This window comes from Papio anubis, chromosome 11, assembly GCF_008728515.1.
Source record: "Papio anubis isolate 15944 chromosome 11, Panubis1.0, whole genome shotgun sequence".
NCBI lineage: Eukaryota > Metazoa > Chordata > Mammalia > Primates > Cercopithecidae > Papio > Papio anubis.
Genome location: NC_044986.1, coordinates 44,782,143 through 44,806,069, shown reverse-complemented (window position 1 = coordinate 44,806,069; position 23,927 = coordinate 44,782,143). Strand labels below are relative to the sequence as shown.

General features: G+C 42.0%; 2 protein-coding genes across 10 annotated transcripts in view; one reads left to right on the top strand and one right to left on the bottom strand.

Annotated features, from left to right (window-relative positions):
* The window catches only part of STAMBPL1 (STAM binding protein like 1), a 145,475-nt gene that overhangs the window by 53,349 nt on the left and 68,199 nt on the right, over positions 1-23,927 (top strand). The window contains exon 1 of one of the 9 annotated variants that reach the window (XM_031652202.1): positions 8,375-8,614. The exons of the other annotated variants lie outside the window; for them this stretch is intronic. Coding sequence (XP_031508062.1) covers positions 8,570-8,614 — 45 coding nt within the window. The 5' untranslated portion in view covers positions 8,375-8,569. Of the gene's footprint in view, positions 1-8,374; positions 8,615-23,927 lie in introns of those variants that run through there. 9 annotated transcript variants of the gene reach the window in all.
* ACTA2 (actin alpha 2, smooth muscle) lies at positions 5,210-22,745 on the bottom strand. The gene is made up of 9 exons (XM_003903968.3): positions 22,467-22,745; positions 18,547-18,698; positions 17,023-17,151; positions 13,911-14,021; positions 11,910-11,994; positions 11,356-11,517; positions 9,636-9,827; positions 8,199-8,380; positions 5,210-5,502 (listed from the first exon to the last, which is right to left on the bottom strand). The coding sequence occupies exons 2-9, from the start codon at positions 18,673-18,675 to the stop codon at positions 5,359-5,361; spliced, it is 1,134 nt and encodes a 377-aa protein (XP_003904017.1). The 5' UTR covers positions 18,676-18,698; positions 22,467-22,745; the 3' UTR covers positions 5,210-5,358.

The following is a 23,927-nucleotide window of genomic DNA, read 5'->3' as shown; positions in this document are numbered from 1 at the left end:
CCATTGATGGATATTGATGACATTTTGTTTGTTCATCCATTAATGGACACAATAAACAAAAAGACATTTCCTTTTGGTTATTGTGAGTAGTAGTGCTCTAAACATGCTTGTACATGCATTTGTTTGAGCACCTGTTTCAATTATTTTGGATCTATACCTAGAAGTGGAATTGCAGGGTTATCTGGTAACTCTAGGCTTAGGTTTTTGAGAGACCTCCAAACTGTTTTTCACAACAGCTGTACCATGTTATATTCCCAACAGCAACATATAAAGTGTCTGATTAATCTACATCCTATTATAGCCATCCTAGTAAAAAGTAGCATCTCATTCTCCTTTTGACAGAGCAATATGTGGTCAGCTTAATTCCTCTAAAGTCAAATTTTAATAGTAAAATAAAGTTGATGATGAAGATGTCTGAGGCCTCCAGAATTCACTCACTCCCATCACTCTCTTAGTGTTGTGGGACACCAGTCCCAAGTCCTTATCAAGGTCACTACCACCATGTTTAGAGGGAGAATTTATTTTTATCAAGGATGGTTAGGTCAGCTGTTTCAGCTGGGTAGGATTAGAAATACAAAAAGAGAGCAACCAACAAAAGGCACTAGTCATAGCACTTTAGAATACTACTCTTGCTTTCCATCAAAGTCAGTGGTTTAAGCATTCGTAAGGAAGAATACTATGTTGAGGCATCTCTCTGAAATCACAGACTTTTTTAAATTTTAAGAGCAAGGGCTCATTCTAAATTTGAAAAATATAATTTACCTGTTTAATATATTTTTGCCTGAGTAGGGGATGTCATTTTTTTTAAAGGAAGGCCTGAAATGACATGATTTTAGGTCATTTTTTAGGGAATTTCAGGTTGTGGCATATGCAGAGAGGTCTTAAAGGAGGAAAAATAATTGATTCAATGAAAGGATAGGGGACTAAGTCTCAAAACTAAATGTGGAGGGGAAGAACCAGAAGGCAAGAACTAAGAAGAGTAGTTCTTTTGACGTGGTATGTCTGCAGTACCACATACTTTTCTCCAAGGATCAGGAAATCTCTTAAGGACCCCTGAGTTTTAGGCCTCTGGAAAACTGTCATTAACCTCATGATACGGAAGCCTGTTCCATCGTCAGTTTTCCTTGAGGACAGCATTGTTTCAAACCCAGACAAGTAGTAATCATTTTTATTCCCTTTAGCCCAGAAGGGGTTAGAAATTGCTCTAAGGAGGACATTCTGGAAGAACTACAGCCTCCATGAATAAATTAGACTGAGAGGTGGCGAAGTTTGCATGTTCATTTCCCAGATATAAGATGATTCATTTAACCTGAAAGGTGAAATGCTCAGGAAAAGCAGGTGGTCCAGAGATGCCATACTTCTCATTCAACATTGCCTCCATTGCTTGAAATTGGTATCTGATTTTTTCATACAAAAAATGTTATGAATATTACTTTGGAAAATCATAGTGAAGTCGTGGTCACACTTGTGTATGTGGTCCAGTTCTTTGGGGTTCCCTTTTTCCCAGCTGTGCAGCACTCTTACATCTCTGGGACTCTGCTGGGAACATGTCCCATGCAGGTCCTACTTCCCCTTCCCAAACCTCAACCCCCTCTAGCCCCCAGCCCTTTTTATGGTCTACTCAATTCTTACTCTTTAAGTCTCTGCTTAAGCACTGTCTTCTCAGAGAGGCAGCCTCTCCTGAGCCCCTGGCTCAAGTTAGAGCCCATGGCTACAAAAGCCAGTACCCCATAAAATTCTTCTTTTGAACCCCTTACAACGTGCCCAAGTGCTTATTTAATGCCCATCTTCCTCACTCGACCGGTACCCCATATAGTTCTTCTTTTGAACCCCTTACAATGTGCCCAACTACTTATTTAATGCCCATCTTCCTCACTCGGCTGAGGGTTCCATCCAGGCAGAACCTTGCCTAGTTCTATTTCCTTGACACTGCTGTCTGTCCTAGCTCATAGTGTTCTTCAGACATTACTTAAGTTGACTCTGCTCTCCCAGGAATAAGCATTACTTCATACTCTGATAAGGAAGAGCCCTATCTCAGGCTGCCCCATTTTCTCTCTCTCTCTCTCTCTTTTTTAGGGGGGGGCTATCTCTTTCTGAATAAGCTGAACTACAGCAATGGCTTCTGGTTGGACTGCAAGTGTATGTTGGTCCAGACAGCCTCCTCCCTAACTACAGTCAGATGTTCTGTGTTAGAAATTCTTCTAAAGAGAATTTCCTAGCTGCACAAAGGATACCACATTGACAACAGAGGATTATTATTATTATTATTATTTTGAGGCAGAGTTCCACTCCTTTTTGCCCAGACTGGAGTGCAATGGCACGCTTTTGGCTCACTGCAACCCCTGCCTCCGGGTTTCAAGCAATTCTCCTGCCTCAGACTCCTGAGTAGCTGGGATTACAGGTGTATGCCTCCACGCCCAGCTAATTATGTATTTTTAGTAGAGATGGGGTTTCACCGTGTTGGCCAGGCTGGTCTTGAACTCCTGATCTCAGGTGATCTGCCCGCCTCGGCCTCTTGAGACAACAGAGGATTATTTTTAAGTAAATAATGCCTCTTCCCACACATCTGCTCACAGTAATGGCTGCATGATGTGAATTAATGTCATTAGAAACCCATGCTGTCCTCCAGAGTTGCAGAAGCCTGTCATGGGAAAACTTTGTAGTCATAGAAGGATGTTCCTCTCCTTTGAGAGTGTGGTTTGCTATTGTTAGAGGAGAGAAGAGGATTCCGAAGGCTGTCAAACCTATATGTTGCTGGTTTTATCTCCTCTGGAGATTGGTGTGACACTCATGAAGGGGACTCAGCCACCTGTGCAAAGCCCAGCCTCTTAAGTCACTGGGCATCTAGTGGAATCAGGGGAGGAATTACTGATGGATAACTGGGAGGAGGGTGCTTAGGCACTGCAGTTGAGTGGCTCACAAGGAGAGACCATTTCACTAATGCATATTCAGTGGATGCTTCTGGTTTGCCTGATTTTTGCCTCTGGGCATGGCTGTTTCAGTCTGAGAGGCCGTTCCAAGAATGTTTCTTTACTAGAGCGCTCATGCTGCCTGGTGGTAAATATGAAGTACAGCAGTGCAGTTTTACTCCAAGGAAACCCTGTAGAGATGACAGCAATGGTTGGCAATTTCTGCTTCAGTTATGAAAGTGATCTGGTGGCAAGTATCTGCACACTAATCCTTAAGTTTAAATCTAGTGGCTATGAGGTGTCCTTGCCTGGGAAGCATGAATTTGCAGCTGAAAGATTTCCCTCGATCATATTCCAGTAGTTCTTAAATTTTGATGTGCATAAGAATCACCAGGGAAATCTGATTGAAGTTCAGGTTTCCAGCCTCAGCTCCAGAGATTCTAGCTCAGCGGGTGTTAGATGTGACCCAGGACTCTACCCATTTAAAATGAACTTCCAATGAGGTTGGTCCCTATAGCCTATTCTTTGGGAGATGCTGGCCTAATGGCTAAAAATATAAGTTGGAAACCAAGCACAAGAAGGAGCAAGCTGATATCTTTGCCAGGAGCATGACATTGGGCTGCTGCTAGCCTCAGTTACTCTTCTGTAAAAAGGCAGTAATGTTCAGGTGCTGTGCCTCATGCGTGTAATCCCAGCACTTTAGGAGGCCAAAGCAGGGGGATCGTTTGAGCCTAGGAGTTCAAGACCAGCCTGGGCAACATGGCAAGACCCCATCTCTATTTTTTTTTTAAAGGCAGACCAAAATAATAGGGCTGTTGTAGGAGAAAATAAGATCCTAATATAAAGAGCTTGATACAGGCTGTGGTCATGGCGGGCACCAGTACATCCTAGCTCTTATTATTTGTAGTATTAACCCTAATTATCTGCAAGTTACAGGGCCAGAGAATACTAGGGAAGTTCGGGTTTTCTGGACCAAACAGACACTCAGTCCTGGGCCTGGAGGTCTCTGCAGTGAGGTGCTGCCACGGACAGAGCCACCTTCGCTCCTCAGGACAACCAGTAGCTGCTGACACACACTGTATGCACTGGAGGGCAAGCAGCTCCCAGCTTGGGAGCAACTGAGGGTGGTGAACAGCCTGGGCAAGGAGTGGTCTGAGGCTAAGACCCTGAACGGCAGGGTCGGTATTTTTTTATATCCTTGTGCCTCAGGCCAAATGGGCAAAGGAACAGCTGAAGTTGGTAACTCTCCTATCCAGTTGCGTTTCTAGAGCAATCTCTGTCTCCTCATCTATAAAGTGGGCTGATAGTAATACTTCCCCAGATAGTTGTGAAGAACAGCTGAGAGATGCTATGTGTAAAACCCTTCGCCAGATGATTGATGCTAATAGTCCTTGGAAAGTATTGTTATCTCTCTCATTCCTTCTGGCATGAATATATCCATAGTATCCTTTTCAAAGACAGAGATCAGGAGAAGGGAAACAGATGGTCCAGATGTGTAGTGAGATTTTAAGGCAGTGTTTCTCAATGTTTTTTTAAAAATCCATGTTTCCCTCAATGAACATAGAAGTCAGATCTGTTTCTATATGTACATATATATGTGTGTGTGTATATATATAAGTTTAATACATAGTGTATGCATTAAAAGACATATCTTGTATATTAAAAGTCACACACATACATGTGTATACATATGGGAAATGTATATGTGTGTGTGATTTTTAATATACAAGATATTACTTTTAAGATATATAGGCACAGCGGCTCATGCCTATAATTCCAGCATTTTGGGAGGCCAAGAGGAGAGAATTGCTTGAGCCCAGAAGTTCAAGGCTGCAATGAGCTATGATTACACCATTGCACTCCAGCGACAGAGTGAGACCTTATCTCTAATATATATAGTGTATATATATACACACACACATATATATGTGTGTATATGTATATATATACTTGTGTGTATGTGTAATTGTTTTCGCCCATCAGGTTACCAGTACTGGGGTTATGAGTGTAAAGTAATATAATCACTTTGCAAGTTGTGAGGTACTGTAGATTATCCCATTGATACACTGTAGTCCATGTTATTTTTTAAAATCTCCAATGTATTCTCAAATTATTCCTCTTTACAGAACCGAAATGCAGCTCCCCACTTTAGGTAATGTGATTCTACCCTTTGCTTGAGAAACATATCCATCCTAATTGTCATGTGCTCAGCTGGACCACTAGAGGGAGCCATCCTGTAACGGGTGAGGTCAACCTAACGTGATCTCAGTCGGGTATTGATCAGAGGCCAACGCTAGAAGTTACCAGTAGCCTATTTCAGATTTATTAAAAAACACATAGGTAACGAGTCAGAGCTTTGGCTAGGAATGACTTGGAAAAGAACTGAAGGCACAATTCCACAGAACATTCACAGTTGTGTGCTAGAGACAGAGAGGAGCGGGAAAGTGTTTTAGAAGCATTTGCGGTGGACAATGGAAGGCCCGGCTTCATCGTATTCCTGTTTGCTGATCCACATCTGCTGGAAGGTGGACAGAGAGGCCAGGATGGAGCCACCGATCCAGACAGAGTATTTGCGCTCCGGAGGGGCAATGATCTGTCAGTCAAGATGAAAAAGAAGGGTCATTAATGTCATCATGAGTGCAGTCGTTAGTGCGAGAGGACAGAGCCTGGGTGTTCTACCATGGCGTAGTTTCTTGTTCAGCAGGGACACAGGCTTGTCTGTTAGATGCCAATTGTGTCCTAATTGTGTCATGTTCTTGGCAGGACCGCCAGAGGGAGCCACGGGTTTAGAAATTCTTCAGTAAGCACATTCGTTTTTCTCATGTGTAACTCCTCAACCACACTATTGAGCAAACAGAGTTGGCTGCAAATCTAGCCATGGCCCCCCCTTAAGAACCCTGGCAATGCCTCTGATTTCCATGAACTCTGCCTCAGAATTCAACACGAAACACTTTCTGTAGAAACTCTAGGCTATTCAAAGGAGAAGTTGTAATTGTGCTAGGACTTACTATACAAATGTTTTTCGACGTGGTGAAGCGGACTACCACTTTTCACCCAGATGCTCTGTTTAACAATGGGGGATTCAGGGTCCCCTGCTGGGGACATTCCCTTGCAATAGGTGCCTCTTAAGCTGCACTGGTTGGCCTTTCCCAGTGCACAGGCCTAACATGCAAGGCATGCTCATGTTTCTTAAATAAATGAATGGTTTAGGCACAGAGAACAGTGAAAACTGGTTAACCAGTTTAATCTTTATCTTCTGAGCTCTGCTTGAGCATGTACTTCTTAATACAAAGTACTGATATTTACTGAACATGTAATTATATGCCAGACACTATGCTAAGCATTTTACATGTATTATCTCATTTGATTCTCATAAATATCTTGAAGAATAAGTCTTAAATTACTCCCATATTACATATGAGGAAACAGAGGCTGAGACAGTTTAAGTAACTGACCCAGGTAACACTGGTTATATCAGTGTCAGATCTAATATTCAAACCTGGGTTCTCCCAGGTGGTTTTTTGTTTTGTTTTGTTTTTAAAAATAACCTTCTTATTTTGAAATAATTTTAGATTTTCAGAAAAGTTGTAAAGAATTTAATATAGTTTGGATGTCTCCTCCGAATCTCATGTTGGGATGTAATCCCCGGTGTTGGAGGTGGGGTCTGGTGGGAGGTGTTTGGATCACAGGGGTGGATCTCTCATGAATGGCTTAGGCTATCTCCTTGGTGATAAGTGAGCTCTTCTTCCGAGTTCACATGAGAGATCTGGTCATTTCAAAGTGTGTGGCACCCTCCCCCCCACCCCTGCCCTCTCTGTTACCCCTGCTTTTGCCATGTGAGGTGTCTGCCCCTGCTTTGCCTTCCACCATGATTCGAAGCTTTCTGAGACTGAGGGCTTCCCAGAAGCTGATGCTAGAGCTATGTTTCCTGTACAGCCTGCTGAACTGTGAGCCAATTAAACCTCTTTTCTTTACAAATTACCCAAGTCTCAGGTATTTCTTTATAGCAATGCAAGAACAGCCTATGGCAAATTCTATGGGAGTTCCCATAGGTCCCTCATCCAGTTCCGTTTTCACCAAATGTTATCATCTTATTGTCCCAGGTTTTTCCTGGTGCTCTGTACTATCTCACTACATTGGGGCCCAGAGTTTCACATTCATTTCTATTCAAGAAACTAAGTTTAGAGAACTAGGAACTGCCCAACTCTAGCAATAGCCTCTTTCTGTTATCGACCCTCAACCAGATTAACTCTGTAGTGAGCCCAGCTGCTGGCTTCATTCTCCTCCCTCTGCTGTGAAAATAAGAGGGAGGTAAGAGCTGATCAGAACGGCATCCAAGAAACACAAACCCTGTTGGAAAACAGTCTCTCTTCTCTCACGCTGAAGTGTTTTAGGGCAGGACTAGTCAGAGCCTGTCATGGAGAGAGAAAGTGTGCGTGTTTCAGTCTAGCACACTCTCTAATGTTAGCTGCATACTCCTTCTAAAAAACAGAAGGGAGTGCAAAGAGGAGAGAATTTGTTTAAATACCCACGTGTGTGAACTGCACTAGAATTGCCCCTCTGCTTCCTGTGACATGAGTCAGAAAGTCCCAAGTGTGGCCTTCTTACTTCAGAGAGTGATAATAGCCTTTGAGAGGTGACCAGCCACAGGTTAAGTTTGCCTCCAAAGAATTATCTCCATTTAATCCCTGAGTTCCCTTCACTAGGGCTCAACATTCACACCACATACAGGGGTCCTGGGTGGCTCAGGGACTGAGCTTGGTCATCCTGGAGTCATTCAGTGCTTCTGAGCGCCTGTATCAAAAGATGTGCTAGACAGAGGAATGAAGATAAAATTCGAATTCCTGGCCACAGGATTGAGGTTAGTAATGGAAGAAGAGTATAACGCTCCTGAATCTACAGTGTTTAAAGTTCTTCAGAAATAAGTCTAGGTCATCTGTATTTTTTTAAAATGTGTTACATGCATGATGCATTATTTTTTGTGTCGAGTAAACAAAATGCATATTTTAAGGAGATATGAACATGTGGGGAGCTCTGCTGATCTTGATTGCAGCTGCTGAAAGTAGCTGATAAGGATAAACAGAGATCAAATTTTGTATAAAGTCACTCAATTTTTCTTATGAACTGGATTGACTTACATCCTGTAAAATATGGGATTTGTGTCCACTACCTACCCCTAAAACCCACAATTGCGTGTCACTAAAATACAGTCTCTGAAGAGTTCTCGTCTGTGGTTATAGGGCTGACACTGCTGGTATCATTGCCACTGAGTCTGTCACTGAACAGTACCTTGATCTTCATGGTGCTGGGCGCTAGGGCCGTGATCTCCTTCTGCATTCGGTCGGCAATGCCAGGGTACATAGTGGTGCCTCCTGATAGGACATTGTTAGCGTAGAGGTCCTTCCTGATGTCAATATCACACTTCATGATGCTGTTGTAGGTGGTTTCATGGATGCCTGCAGACTCCATCCCTGGAAAAGAGACACAGGCCATGGTCCTTAGGTGGAGAGTAAAACCCAGGCTAGACGTGGACGACCAAACTTGAGCATCTGGATGATCTTGCAGTGGACTAAGGCTGGGATGACATAATAATCTAGGAACCACCTGTCTGAGAGACTAAAGGGTCTTGTTACGCTCTATGTCTTCCTGACTCCCTTCCGATGAGGAAGCCCTGCTGCAGCATCCTGAGGCACAGGCTACAACAGGTATCACTGATTTTTTTTAACAGACTCACTACTCACTCCATGTGGTTTAAATAAGGGGTGAAGCCTTCCAATTCCCTGTAAAGCTTCCATGCTGAGCCAATGTTGCAGCCACTCTTCAGAGTTCTCCCAGGTCTCCATTTGACAGCTACCTTGCATCTACCCCAGCCCCCAAAGCTAATGGGGCTGGATTATCAGGAAAATGTTCTATCCTGTTCAGACAAAGGATCATTTTTTCCAATCTTGCTAAAATTTTTTTGGGGGGCAGGTCTGGACTTTTGTTAATTTCTGATGCAGGTGTTTCGAAAAAACCTCTAGGTGCCCCTTCATCTTCTGCGGTGCTGTGATGTAATGATAACGTTAACAATAGCACTACCTGATTATTAATTACTAGTGATATCTGATAATTATTGAATGCTTGCTTTTGCCAGGCAGTGGGCTAAATGTTCTTTATCTATCTCATGTAATTCTCACAGCCATTCTAGGACATAAGTAATATTACAGTCTCCACTTTATATATGAGGAGACAAATTGGGAAGGTTAAGTGACTTTCCCAAGATCAAGACAACTAAGACTGAAACCCAGGCTCATCCCTCTCAGAGCCTGCCTATGTAAACAACTATACAAACCTGTCTCTCCAAGACAATGTGGATGTAGGAACAGACTCACTTTGAGTGCTCTTCTATTTTTCTCTCCCCCAGCATTCCCAAATTCTCAGCATTCAGCACACCCTCCCTACCCTTTCCACTGTCTCCAAAGCATAGGCATTATTTAATTCTTTCGTCATACACCAAGAATGCTTTGAGCTTAACTGCAACATAGATATTGTTTTCTTAGAAAGAAAACTTCTTTCCTGGCCTCATTATGTCTTCTCACCTTGAATATGTGGCACTTTCCCTTTTTCTGGTTTAGAAATGCTTTTGGTCTTGGGGCAACTGTCACTTGTCTCCATGTTCTGGAGGCTCTCTTGATACGGGAGAAGACAATGACTCCCCTTCCCAGGAAAAGGGCGTTTGTTGCCTACCAATGAAGGATGGCTGGAACAGGGTCTCTGGGCAGCGGAAGCGTTCATTTCCGATGGTGATCACTTGCCCATCAGGCAGCTCGTAACTCTTCTCAAGGGAGGAGGAGGATGCGGCAGTGGCCATCTCATTTTCAAAGTCCAGAGCTACATAACACAGTTTCTCCTTGATGTCCCGGACAATCTCACGCTCAGCTGTCAACCAGATACAAACATTGTGGCAAACATTAGGGTCTGCACAGGTGGTAAAGATCTACCTACCCTACTTCAGTCTCTCCCTCAAGATATACGCCTTCAAAAAATGTGTCAGTTCAATATTCTGCAATCCAAAATCCATGATGATAATGATGTAGTAGGGCCACCAGGGAATCACCTCTGTTCCTAGCACAGTGTCTCATGCATAGTAGGCCCTCAGTATGCGTTGTCTGGGAAATGTATAACAAGAATAAAATGAGCTAGCTAGAGAAAGGCTCACAGTAGGGGATCCTTTTTTACCATGACTTTTTTTTTTTTTTTTTGCAGGATAACTATTCTCTGTTATAATTATTTTATAACAGAAAGTTTGTTATATTGTATTTTCAGTTAACCAGGAAGTTTTAGGCTGAATCAGCTCCTCAGGGGCCTCAGAATTTTCTAGAAGTCTGAGATCATGTTGCTTGGGCCAGTAAATAGCAGCTCAACCCTTTGGCACATTTCTCACCCTCCAGGAAAGAGGTGGTGCTGTCTCAGGACCAGGCCTAGTCCGGAGGTTTTCAGCAGTGCATACTGTACGAGATACGGAAGAAGTGGGTGGGCAGAGACCTTTCAGACTTCTGCTCTCTCAAGTTACAGGCTATTAATTATATCTGAGGCTCTAGGAACCTTTTTGAGGCATCTTGAGATTCTTTGTAGGGAGCAGAGGAGGAATGCAATTATTCAACTTCATATTGCAAGTGGAGACTTTAACAGTGGCAGGGATCAAGTTTCAAGCCTCAAATTTGGAGCATAAAGTAAGCCACAGGCACATTCAGAAACCTAAACGTGTGGACAATACCAAATTGCTAAGGGGAGGGCAGGTAGCTGGAGCCACCAGCACTGAGGACATACCATGTTTCTGGCAATGCTGACACTTTCCTCTTGTGAGGGAGGACTGGGTGCGCCGGCTTAGAATCTGAATACATATGTGTCACTGTGTTAGCTATTAACACGTATCACTGGTAATAGCTAACAATTATTGAATACTTACTCTATGTCAAGTATTCCACATGCATTCTTCCATTTAATACTCGTAACAATCATGTGATATAGGATCTATTATTATCAGCATTTTACAAATAAAGAGACTGTGGTTGGTTAACTTGTTCAAGCTCACAGAGCTACTGAGTAGCAGAGTTGGGACTCAAGTCCTATCACAATGTCTCCTGCCAATCACCACACCGTGCCATCTTCAGTCTCTGCACAATCTTCTTCTATTTGCTAATGGAGGGGATTTTAAAAAGATCAAGTATGCAACACTGACTAATGCATAACACTGGGTGTCTATAACTGTTCTCCTCTAGGAAACAGTGTAATCATTTTGCAACTTCACATAGCAAAGAAAGATGTGCTTTGCTCTGTGCATTAGAGCCAGGCCTTGCCATTTGCAAATCTTCATCCTATCATCTCCTTGGATAGTGAGGATTGTCCTGGAAGTTGCTGAGCAACACACTGATCCCCTCTGCCCCTTATCTCCCACAGGCCTCACCGGTAGTAACGAAGGAATAGCCACGCTCAGTCAGGATCTTCATGAGGTAGTCAGTGAGATCTCGGCCAGCCAAATCCAGACGCATGATGGCATGGGGCAAGGCATAGCCTTCATAGATGGGGACATTGTGGGTGACACCATCTCCAGAGTCCAGCACGATGCCTGGGAGACAGTTGGGCATGATAGAAGTCACCATGGCAGCTGGCATGTGGTTACTTGCTGGCCAAGTAGAGGGAAGCCTTGGGGAGAGGGAATTTCTGAGCTTCTTATTTAAGAAGAGAAAAGAGGGCATGTGATAGGAGAGGTGAGGTGGGACAGGGCTTGGGGAAGATGAAAAAAAGGGAAGAACAGGAAGAGGAAAACAGTATAAAAAAGTTCTGCTAGAATTATGAGGTCGAGGGCTTATTTTGAACACGAGAAGATCTTTTAGGGCTGGGTTCAGCTGTGTCCATTCTAACTCAGCCCCAGTCTATCACCCCCATGTGTTAATGACCGTTCAGTCCCATCTCTGGTGGTGCGCTTCGACCAACTTCCGGCCCCTCCCAGTCACCTACCAGTTGTGCGTCCAGAGGCGTAGAGGGACAGCACCGCCTGGATAGCAACGTACATGGCTGGGACATTGAAAGTCTCAAACATAATCTGCAAAGCAATCCAAAAAGCTGTTAGTGAAGGTGCCCATCTGACAAAGAATGGTCAGGAGAGCACACCTGGTTGATGGATGTAGAGGGGCCTGACCTGTTCTGGGCAGAGGAGGCCAAAGTAAGAAGGATCAGAACAGCCCTGGTCACATAAAGAGGAGAAATGAAGGTGTGAATGGGGAGCCATGACATCAGTGGCCTGACAGGGTGGGGAGGGGAAGAAGCAGTGTGCACACAAGGCTTGGCCAGGGGAAAGGAAAGTCTAGCTTCTGTCTGTGGTCTTGGCTTTGACTAATAGTCACCAAACTAATAGTTGACTACTAGTGGCTTCATTCCAGGTCTCTTAACTATAAACAGAGGAGGAGTTTGGACTAAATGAGATCTCCAGTTTTTCCAGTGCAGACAGTCTAGGGCTTATTAACTATGTCAAAGCCAGAAGAAAAAGAGAAGACAACATTCAGGTTTTGATTTCTCTGGTATAAAGAAAGAAAACTTTTAAATCTGAAGCTCAGGCTGGCTAGGATTAGCCCCATTTCTGTGATTTGCCTGAGGTTCCATTTAATCGATTCCACTTTTTTATGTAGTTGCTGGGTCAATGCTAACCCTAGAATCTGAGGCCATTCTGGCTGCAGTGGGAGAGGCCCTGATTCCAGGAAGACAGGACCTGCCCACGGGTGATAGAGGACCACATAGAATGTCAGTGTCCCAGTTGGTGCAGTCCAGGGACAAGATTAGAACCAAGCCCTTCCAGGTCACTTGTGAGAAGTTTGTGCATCAGGAGATGTCTGTGGGTCTTCATTTCTCCCTCTGTAAGACCCTTCCTACTCTATTAACCAAACTGTCTGACATCATTCACTAGCGAGCCATAATTTCCAACCTTTTTTTTTTTTTTTTTTTTGCCTTCACACCATTGACAGGAACAATAATTCATCAGAAGCAACATCTCTTGCGACATGCAGTGATTTTCAGGCCTACAGATGTTTCCCTGTGGAGAATAAGTGCTAGTGGGTTGGTGCAAGCACCAGGAGCTCTTCTGAGGAAAAGGCCTTGCAGTTATTTACATTTATGATTCTCCAATGCTGGAAGATCATGGATCCATCCCAGGCTCTGCCAGTTCTGGCTATGTGACCCTGGGAGAATCATTTAATGTATCTGAGCCTCAATTTCTTCATTTATATAAACAATATAATCATAGTTCCTGCTTCACATTGCTAGAACTTAAAGAGACAATGAATGTAAAATGCTGAGCCTAGTACTTGACCATAATGTTGTTATTTAATAGCTCATCCAAACTAGAAAACTCCTCTGTCTGGTGGACTGGATGGGATTCTATCATAAGGTCTTTAGCTTCAAACAAGTAATAATAATGACAATAATAACTATTATTTGTTGGATGTTTATTAGGAACCATGATATACATCTGTCATTTCACCTTGTTGTTAATGTTCACATCAATCTTTTTGAAAAATAATAGTATTAATATTACTTCCAACTTATAGACAAGGAAACTAAGGCTCTGAGAAATTAACGGAATTCTTTAAGGTTACATAACTGATAAGTGGCAGATCCAGTTTTCAAACCTAGATATGTCTGACTCTTGAACCCAAATTCCTAATGTTATGTGATGCTGCATTTTGAAGTGACTTCTCCTTAGACATTTTAACTTAAACGTGGCCCCTTCTCAATGAAATCTTTTAAATTTCCTATTGCTTTTGGAGGCAAAGGGCTGGTCCCTGCAGGAAGGATGCAAGTACCATCAAGCTGTTCCTGTCCTTTGGGATCCCTGAGTTCATTGAAGGTTGTCAGTCTGTTGGTGGACTCCTAGCTCTGGCCTTCTCTCTGCTGTCCTGCATAGCCTCCTTCTAACAGAACTTTCCCCAGACCCCAAAGTGTTGTGTGCTGGGGTAGCATACTTACCTGGGTCATTTTTTCCCGATTGGCCTTGGGGTTCAGGGGCGCCTCCGTGAGCAGGGTGGGATGCTCTTCAGGGGCAACACGAAGCTCGTTGTAGAAAGAGTGGTGCCAGATCTAGTGAGTTGGGGGACAGAGAAGAAACACAATGATGTGCTGTCATGAAGCCCTGCATTTCCCAAAAAGGGACCAGAAGCTACTTGACACCAAGACCAAAGGAAATGCTACAAATACTCATCATGTGTCCATGGTTTTATAGATGCAGAGACTGAAGGTCAAAGTGTGTGAGTACCTTCCCAAATGATTCACATCTAGTAAGTGACTGAGCAGAATCCCTAACCCATATCTGTGAGCCAGGATGGTATACTGGTTAAGGGCACAACCCTTGATCAAACCTTGGGTTCAAAGCCCAGCTTGGACACTTCTTGGTTGTGTGAGTTTAGGCAAGTTTTTAACCCTTCTCAGCATCAGTCTCATGATTGGTAATAGGGAGATGAAAATAATTAGTGTGTACCTCATTGGGTCTTTGTCCAAATGAATAAGGTAACCCTTGAGTTATTGTTCAGCCCAGTGTCTGGCCCAGAATCAATGTTATTATCATTCAACTCTATTTTCTTTGTTCTCTCTTTCCATTTTAATGTTCATGGGAAAATGATTTAATTTTGTAAATAAAAAGACAAATGAATGTGTATATGAATAAATGACGCTTACTTGGAAACCTAATTGACACTTTTAATGCTTCTAGAGAAGTTGCCCTTTGCAATGTATATGAAGAAGAGAACAGGGCTCCCTGACTCTTGCCTCCATCATCCTTTTTGCTCTCGAGGGATGAGAAAAGCTTCCTCTATCAGCACACTCTGGATCTTTCACTCACAGTGAGACTTTTGGCCTTCAGCTGTTTCCAAAAGGCCCACACCTACGTATAGTGTGTCTATGTGAAGGTACTTTGGACATAACTACATTTGCTTTATGGTTGAGCACTTTCTTTAATTCCTAGATGCCGAAAAGAACAAACCATTGCAAAAAGGACTAAATTGATTAATCTTTAAAAGCTTGAAAATTCTCCACCAGAGCCACGAATATGAGATTCACCCAAAATCAAAACAGAGCAAAACAAGAACTGCTGATGAAAGCTTATAAATTAGCAAAAGCAAAGTTAGCTTTCAAGACTATCTTATTCCACTTTCTTTTGTTTTGGATTTGTGGTTGATGGAAAGGAAATGAAACTTCTCAAAGTTTTGTTTCTTTAGTGGATTGAAAGCAGCAGACTGCTCAAAAAATCCTGCCAGTCTCAACAAGCAACCCTTCTCCTTCTCTCTCGCTTTCTCTTCACCCCCACCAGAAGATACTTTGAATTTAAATTTTAGAACTAAGGGAAGTTTTTTGCTCTAATAGTCTCTCTCTAGGAGGATACATTCTAAGATGTTGTCAGCTCCATGGAGAAATTCTAAAATAATATTTTCCTGTTGATATTGATATCTTTTTCTCTGTGCAAACTGCAATCTTACCAAATCTAAAATCCTCAATTAAGCAAACCTACTGATAGGAAATTTTTGTAGAAAGATGGAGCTTGGAGCATTACTGCTGATAAATTCTGACAACATTGTGTATTTTTTTTTAAGTGACAAATTGTGTGTGTGTAGTAGTAGTAGTAATAGTAGTAGTAGTAATGAGCTGATAGATAAATAAAAGGCCAGATGTTGTGATTCTGATATATCTTGCTGCATTTAAAATTTGTATGTCACTTTCTCATTATTTCTTCTGTTTTTTCTCTGATCACTGGTGTCTGTAATGTTTAATGACCAAACATCAAAATCTTAGAATTTAGCTCTTCTTCTCATTAGCTCTTCTATAAGTGTCTGGGAGATAAGGCCTCATGTAATGCAACACAGAGAAATAATTTTTAAAATATTTGTCATATAGCTTTTTTCAGTGGCTATTGTGCTTCGGTGTGTGGCGAGACATTCAGAAATGTAACAAATCTGCAATGTTACAGTCCTGTTTACTATAGTGAAAACAAAAACATTTTTAATTTAGATGTTTAGAGTGAGTTAATGAACACCTTTCAAGAATGGGCTGTTTAAGGTCCAGCATTTCAAGCATTTCAAGCCCTCTTTAGCTGTATTGCACTGAGAGGGATAGCCATACAACCCCTGATGAGAATGAAAGGAGGGTTATTCTCTGAGCTGCTGCTCATGCACTGCTTGTCCTAGGAGGGCAACCGAGTTGACATGAGCAACAGATGATTAATTCCCTGCAGTGGCAAAGGGCTACTCTTCTCATCTACAGAACTGTCATCCACTAATTAGTTAATAAACCCTAATAGGCAAGGACATTGTTTTTCCTTTTCTTTAGAGACAGAGTCTTGCTCTGTTGCCCAGGCTGGAGTGCAGTGGTATGATCAACTCACTGCAGCTTCGATCTCCTGGGCCTGAATGATCCTACCACCTCAGCCTCCTGAGTAGCTAGGACTACAGTTGCATGCTACCACACACTGTTAATTAAACATTTTTTTTTTTTTTTTCTTAGTAGAGACAGGGTTTTGCTATGTTGCCCAGGCTGGTCTCGAACTCCTGGCTTCAAGTGATCCAAAGTGTTGGGATTACAGGTGTGAGTCACTGTGCTCTGCAGGATTTTTTTCTTCTTCTTTTTGAGATAGAGTCTCACTCCCTCACCTAGGCTGGAGTAGGATCTTGGCCCACTGCAGCCTCCATCTCCCAGGCTCAAGTGATCCTCCCACCTCAATCTCTCAAGTAGCTTGGACTGAGGTGTGTGCCACCATGCCTGGCTAATTTCATTTATTTTTTGTAGAGATAGGATCTCACTATGTTACCCAGCCTGGTCTCAAACTCCTGGGCTAAGCAATCCTCCCACCTTGGCTTCCCAAAGTATTGGGATTACAGGTATGAGCAACTGTGCCTGGCAAGGGAATTTTTTTTAAAGAGACATTTCAGGAATTTTTTTTCAATGGGTAATAACCCACAATGAACATTAACAAGTAAAAGTAAAGTTGAACAATGTGAGCCAGTTATTTCCCCAGCAGTAGCATGGTGTTCTGTATCAGGGAACACAGGGACTATGTATCCTGAGGGCCCAAGCTGCAACAAACCTCCCATACCTTTTCCATGTCATCCCAGTTGGTAATGATGCCGTGTTCTATCGGGTACTTCAGGGTCAGGATTCCTCTTTTGCTCTGTGCTTCGTCACCTACGTAGCTGTCTTTTTGTCCCATTCCCACCATCACCCCCTAAAAAGGTTCAACACATTATGAGTCAGCATCTTCCAGAACTTGTGAATTAATTACAGTCAAGCCACAAAAGGTTAAATCATTGAGATGGAAAGTTTCTCTTCTGATTATCAGCAACAATAAACATATTGAGTCTCATTGCCACTATGCTCTTAAGCAACATTCTGTAGTTGATTGGAAAAAGACCAGAATTGCCTTCAAATAAAAGGAGATGTTGGGGGAAAGTCAACTTTACTTTGTATTTTTATCTCCTATGTTCCTTGATGAGCTTTTTTAGGGCAGAGATCATGTCTGTCTTGTCCATCGCTATAGCAAATTGCATGGCATATTTGTGGCACTCAATAATTATTTGTTGAGAGAAGGATTAAAATTTTACATATTTGTTAAATGGCATTTTGTGTCTTATAAATCCTTTAAACTGTACTTTTAAAGTCATCACCTACCCAAAAGAATATGAGTATTATTTTCTAACTATTATAAGCAAAAGCACTGCATCTACAAACAACCACTTGAGGCTTGATTTCTAATGGATAAGTTCATACCAATCAACTGTGAAGACATTTGCCTAAATTAGTCAGCTGCATTTTTTAAAAAATCATTATGGTGAAGCTCTTAAAAACTTACTGTTACTAGATTTTAAATTGCACTGGAGTGACTATTTCAGAACTACAAAACAGCCGTGGCTACTATGGACCCGTAAAAGAGCGACTTGTGCAGAATATCTCCACTGCATAAAGATCAACGAATTCAGACAGACTGCATTCATTGGGAGAGGTTTCTATTATTTATTCTCATGAGTATATCCCAAGCAGAGAGGCATAAACATCAATCAGATAGCCCCAATGCACAAAATACATTTCTGATGTGAAGGAGATTTTCTGAGATGAAATTACTGAGTTTTTACCATGTGATGCCACCAATGCTTTGTTTACACATAATATGTAGAATTACCATGTGGCTGTCCAAATATATTTTGTTGACAGCTAATATTATGTAAAATTGCATTTGGTATTCATCTAACATCAACTCTGTATGGTTAAGTGACCTGGACTTTTATTGTAGTTTCTTTCCAAACAGTAGCTTTGGTATGCATCAGGATAATGTATAAGCATTTCTGATGGTGAGGAAATGATTTTGATGATGATCATGACTATATTTAGACAAAAAGGACACATGAAAAAGGGGCAGATTTTGTATCTGATAGACACCCATCAGATAATCTGTCTACGTTGTATGTGAAATTGGCATTTACTCCTGGACCTTAATCATGAGAGGTATATTTTTAACAAGGATACATAACTTCTGGGCAGAAAGAGATAGACAATCTGTGGATAAACATGGGCACAGAGGAACCTGCTCTGTGCCCTGTTATGTTCCAATCATAATTTTCCTCACCTGATGTCTGGGACGTCCCACAATGGATGGGAAAACAGCCCTGGGAGCATCGTCCCCAGCAAAGCCGGCCTTACAGAGCCCAGAGCCATTGTCACACACCAAGGCAGTGCTGTCCTCTTCTTCACACATAGCTGGAGCTGCTTCACAGGATTCTATTGTAAACAGGGAGGAAGCAACCTCAGCTGTAATTGGGCATTTGTGGCACTTACCTGACAACTCCCACCTCCAAGGCTGGGTTTGGGGGCCCTCCTCTGTTCTCCTAGTGCTCTCCCGTCACCCTTATCTAATACAGCACTTATCTGGAAGTACTTTAGTTAGACTGTAAGGTTTCAGTAAGGTGAAACTCTGACTTCCGAAACTGACTTCTATGTTTGTACAACTTTAGTGTAGTGACCAGCATCTCATGTGTTCTCATGAGCACTTTAAAGGTGGATTGAGCCAGTGAATGAATAAATAAACTGCAGAGCACAGATGGGAACTCCAGACTCTGAGACCAGATCTTTGCAGAGAGTTGCTTACCTTACGTTAAACAAGCATCTCGATTGTCCTGTCTGTATCAACCCAAATGCACATTTTTCTAGATATGCTCTACCTTTTTGAAATTTTTTCAAACAGCTAGATTTTTGAGGGAGAGGCAGCATGTAAAAATTTAAAAATGTTAAAATAGTCAAGTGTTTAATGGAGAAAGCTTTTTGAATCATAAGGACTTTAACTTTACCCTCAGAGAAGCTTTGAAATAAAATTTTCTGAGAAGGTGTTTTAAATTTTAGGGGCTGCAATTATCCACCGTTAATAAAAGTCACTGTTAAACTAAAAGTCCAACAAGTGAGGGTGAGCCTGATGGATTATATATCATATGGTAGAATACTTTACTGCCATTAAAAAGGTAGAGTAAGAGGATAAGCAAAAGGTAGTTCTTATGTAAGAGTCATCGGTTAGAAAAAGTAACATTGTACATCTCATTAGAAATGTATTTTTTATGCATTGCAAAAAGATTAATCATATTTAGCAAGATATTGACTGGGGTTGTGATGAAGTGGTGGGTTTCGTAGGTGTTTTTAATTATCTTCCCTTGGTTCTGTCATATTTTTTAAATTTTCTATATTGAATGTGTATTTCTTTGGTAATAAAACAAAATTTTAAATAACCCACTTTATACTTGGATCCTTTTGTAAAATTAGAAGGGCTGCAGCAGCATATCAACTTACAAATTTGAGAAATTGAAGGCATTTTAGAGGACATTTTCATCCAATGCTCTCATTTTCACAAATAAGGAAATCAGGAATTGATTGCTCAAGGGCACACAGGGCATTAGAGGCAGAGCTCCAACCAGACATCAGGTACCCTTTAGCCACCCTTGGTTTCCAGTTCAAGCTCTCTTCCAGTTTTCTAATCACAATTAGGTTGAAATGTTCCGTTAAGAGAAGGACACCCAGAGTTTTCTGCCTGGCACTGAGATCTCAATTAGGATTTCAAATTGAGAAAATTTCTTCTTTTAAATGGGTGAACTGATTGCACCTCCAAATTCATATATAAAAAAGGCAGTTCTTTAAGGATACGTCTGAGAAGTAGGGAAATAAAATAGCTATTACAGAGTTGGAGTTCTGCCAAAACATTCCCACAAAATCAAACCTGCGTCTTGCCAAAGGCCTAAAACTTCCTTAGCAGTGCTTCATGTAAAATAATTCTTTGCAAAGAACATAAAACTGCAATTGAGATGACATATTTTAAAGTCAAGGCATGTAATATTGTATTCAACTGACAGGGAAACCAAGCCTTAAGGTTTGGTTTAAATTACTTGTCCAAGAACCTTGAACTGATACATTTAGGACAACGAAGATTTCAGATCACAGTGACAGACTGCCTGGATTTGAGTCCAGGCTCCAACACTTAGATGCTGTGTGATTTTAGTTATTTAACATCTCTAAACCACAATTTCCTTGCTATAAAACAGTAATGATATCGAGACATACCTCATGGAGTTCTTATGGAGATTGGATTTTTAAAGTATTTAAAATAATTTATAGCAGCAGAGATGCTCTAAGTTTTCAATAAATACTAATTTTATCATATTATTATTACTATCACTGTGTGATTATTTTCATTATCCAGATCTCTTTGTTTCTAACCTTTGCTTTCTTTCCACACTGCGCCAGGCTTAGAATACAAATAATCAACGTGTGGATTCCACTTGCAAGAATGGAAATGGGACTTAGGAATGGCTTGCCCTTTCCTTTCCCACCTTTCTTTTCCCTTTCCAGATGCTGAATTATGTTTGACATTCCTGTGATTTGACTTCCCCCATAGCAGATTAAGAAGCTTTAGAAAAGAGGCAAGAACTGTAAAGGAGACAAAAGGGAAGAAGCTTAAGAGCCTGGGGTATCTGTCAGAAGCAGCCAGCCCCAGGGGATAAGCAGGCGCTCTATGGATGTGCTGAGTGCACTTTCCAAACCAAAAGTAAGGGCTGAAAAGAGGACAAAACATTTCAAATTAGGATGGTCTCTGAAAATGGGAAGGTATGGTGACCATGAATGCTGGGATATTTTTAATAACTGTTTTGTTGGGCAGTGATGGCTTGGGAGGAGGAGTTGAGTATACTCAGAAAAAGTAGGCTGACTCTCAGCATCAGCAAGAATGCAGAAAAATAAATCTCAAAATTCAGCAAATTTTTTTTACTTGGCCAAAAGAAAAAAAAAGAAAAGAAAAGAAAAAGAAAATCCAGGAAGAATGTTATAATGTCCAAAAGGAGCACTGTCATTGAAGAAGTCACTGTGTCCCTGGAAAGAGTCCGCTCAGTGGTTTGGAACTCTTCTCTAACCTGAATGAGCAGCTCGGTTTGGAGCAAAGCATTTCCTAATTAGGTAAAACACGCTTGAGTGTCTGGTTTTGGAACTGCACCCAGGTCAGGGGGTTTGCTCCAACTGACTAGAGTTCATCTTGTGCCAAAAATGAGTCGTTGATGGGAGGGGAAAGAAGATTACAGTTCCCAGCTCATTCGTCTTGAAACGCAAACCATATTTAGTCATGAATCACAAAATGCTAGGAAAATCTCAGCATGAAAACTCCAGTCTGGGCTGAAGCTGCCAAGCCTTGATTTGCAGTGAAGCTCAGCCTGGGGTGGCAGGGCTGGCTCCACAGTCACACTTGCCTCACCAGGCTGAGGGGAGTTTTAAGCTGAGAGAGATGCAAACCAGATATCCCGCCGGGAGGCACACACAGCTGTCAGATGCAGACTCTGCTCCCTCCCTCTTTCTTTCCAGAGAAAAATTCAGTTGGTCACCTGCTGTGCTCTGCTGCAAATGACCAACGATGCAGATCCGAACATGTAAGGTCACACATACACATTTCCAACAAAAAAGAGATATACATTTCCAACAGAAGACACTACCAGTTAGAGCCAGGGAAACCCAGAAGTGAATACACAAATTCAGGCACAAAGACTAGGCAACTATTCTCTGTTCACTTCCGAAATCCACTTCCAGACACCTTAGCTGCACCAAAAATACAGCCCAGTGAAAAAAATCCCTACACCAAATCAGAACCAAAAACAAATCTCAGAGTTTCCAGTGCCTAAATACAAATAAATGTATAACTTACTGCACACAGCTAACCTGCATACCTGTGTTGTGCTGCAAGATCTGGGCTGCTTGTTTAGTATGAACGTTTTGTAAGTGACATGCATTAATAAAATTTTCATATTCTTCTCCACCCCTTCCATTATACCAAACTACATATTAGCCTTGTCTTTAATGTTAGATCATTGAAGCCAAAAGCTACAATCATTTTAGTAGAACAATCTTCATTCAGAAATATCAGTGCATGAACCCAGCCAAATCCCTGCAGATGATGTCTTGTTATTCTGGGTAATTAAAAGAGCCACTGGAATCTATAAGTCATATCCCTGGGCTGGCGCCACTTACCCTGACAGTGCTTGGCTGGGCTTCTCCACACTGGGTGGTGTTCAGGGAAGCTGAATGCTGAAGGGTTATATAGCCCCTTGGCCTGCTCTCCTCCCACTTGCTTCCCAAACAAGGAACAAAGACAGACTTGAGCCTGTCGTCAGTCTAACACAGCCATATAGGGACCTCAGCACAAAACTCTCTCATCTGGGTGGCCGGAGGCCTGGGTCTCTTCCACTGCATTCCACTGCTCTGTTCATGAAACGGGAGGCGGCTCAGCTGCCTGTGGGAGATAAACACGCCAAGCCTTCAGAACAACTGCAGAAATGCCCAGAGACACTGAGCTAGGGTAATGGGCAGATGCAGGCATGGTTTGCACATTCCACGGAGGATGCCAGCTTGCCGTCATGCTGGAATTTCAGGCCATTTTCTAATAAACTGAGAACAGAAAGGGGCAGAAAGGGCTGCCTCTGCCTAGCACGGACTTTTAAAACTCTTATACCATGGTAGCATGCAAGGAAGAAAGATATTCCTTCAGTCGTCTATAAATACATAGAGGGAGTGATGATTTTTATGGTAGGCACACTGTTTATAAATCAAGTTCTTGAGGGATGTGAGTGGAAGTAGGAATTGAAGTTAGAGACAAGGTTGACAGGTCTATGTTTTACAAAGAGGAATTTGGTTGTTAGCTTTATTACAACTGCATTCATTTTGTTGTTGTTGTTGTTGTTTGTTTTTTGGTGCATTAGCTTTGTCTACTAATTTGTCACTGAGCAAATTAGCAACATAAGTAGGGACCATCCTTTGACGAAAGAGTCTACCCAGCAGCCGGTCAAAGAAGTAGTTTGGAAAAGAAAGGAGATTGTTCAAAGGAAGCCTCTCTAGCCCTCCTCTTTGCCCACTAACCTACTTGACAGGAAGTAGAGAGACCAAGTGATATGGTTTGGTTCGATGTCCCCACCCAAATCTCATCTCGAATTCTAATCTCCATAATCCCCACATGTCCAGAGAAAGGCTAGGTGGGAGGTGCCTGCATCATGGGGGCGTTTTCTCCCATGCTGTTCTCATGAAAGTGAGTGAGTTCTCACGAGATCTGATGGTTTTATAAGGCAGTTTTCCCTGCTCTTGCTTGCTCTCTCGTGCCTGCTGCCATGTAAGGCACGCCTCTTCCCCTTTTGCCATGAGTTTAGTTTCTTGAGGCCTCCCCAGCCATGCAGAACTGTGAGTAAATTAAACCTCTTTTCTTTATAAATTACCCAATCTTGGGTATGTCTTTATAGCAGTGTGAAAATGGACTAAGATACTAGGTGATCCTGTCATTTCTCAAAGATATAAGCCCTCATCTCAAGCATCAATGAATAGCTTCGATGATTTTGTATTTGTCTACTAGGTTCTCACTAAACTCATAAAGAAATATTTTTGTGGGCACTATGAGTGTATCTGGACTGTGGACATGTGAGAAAAATCCCAGAATGAGTGGCT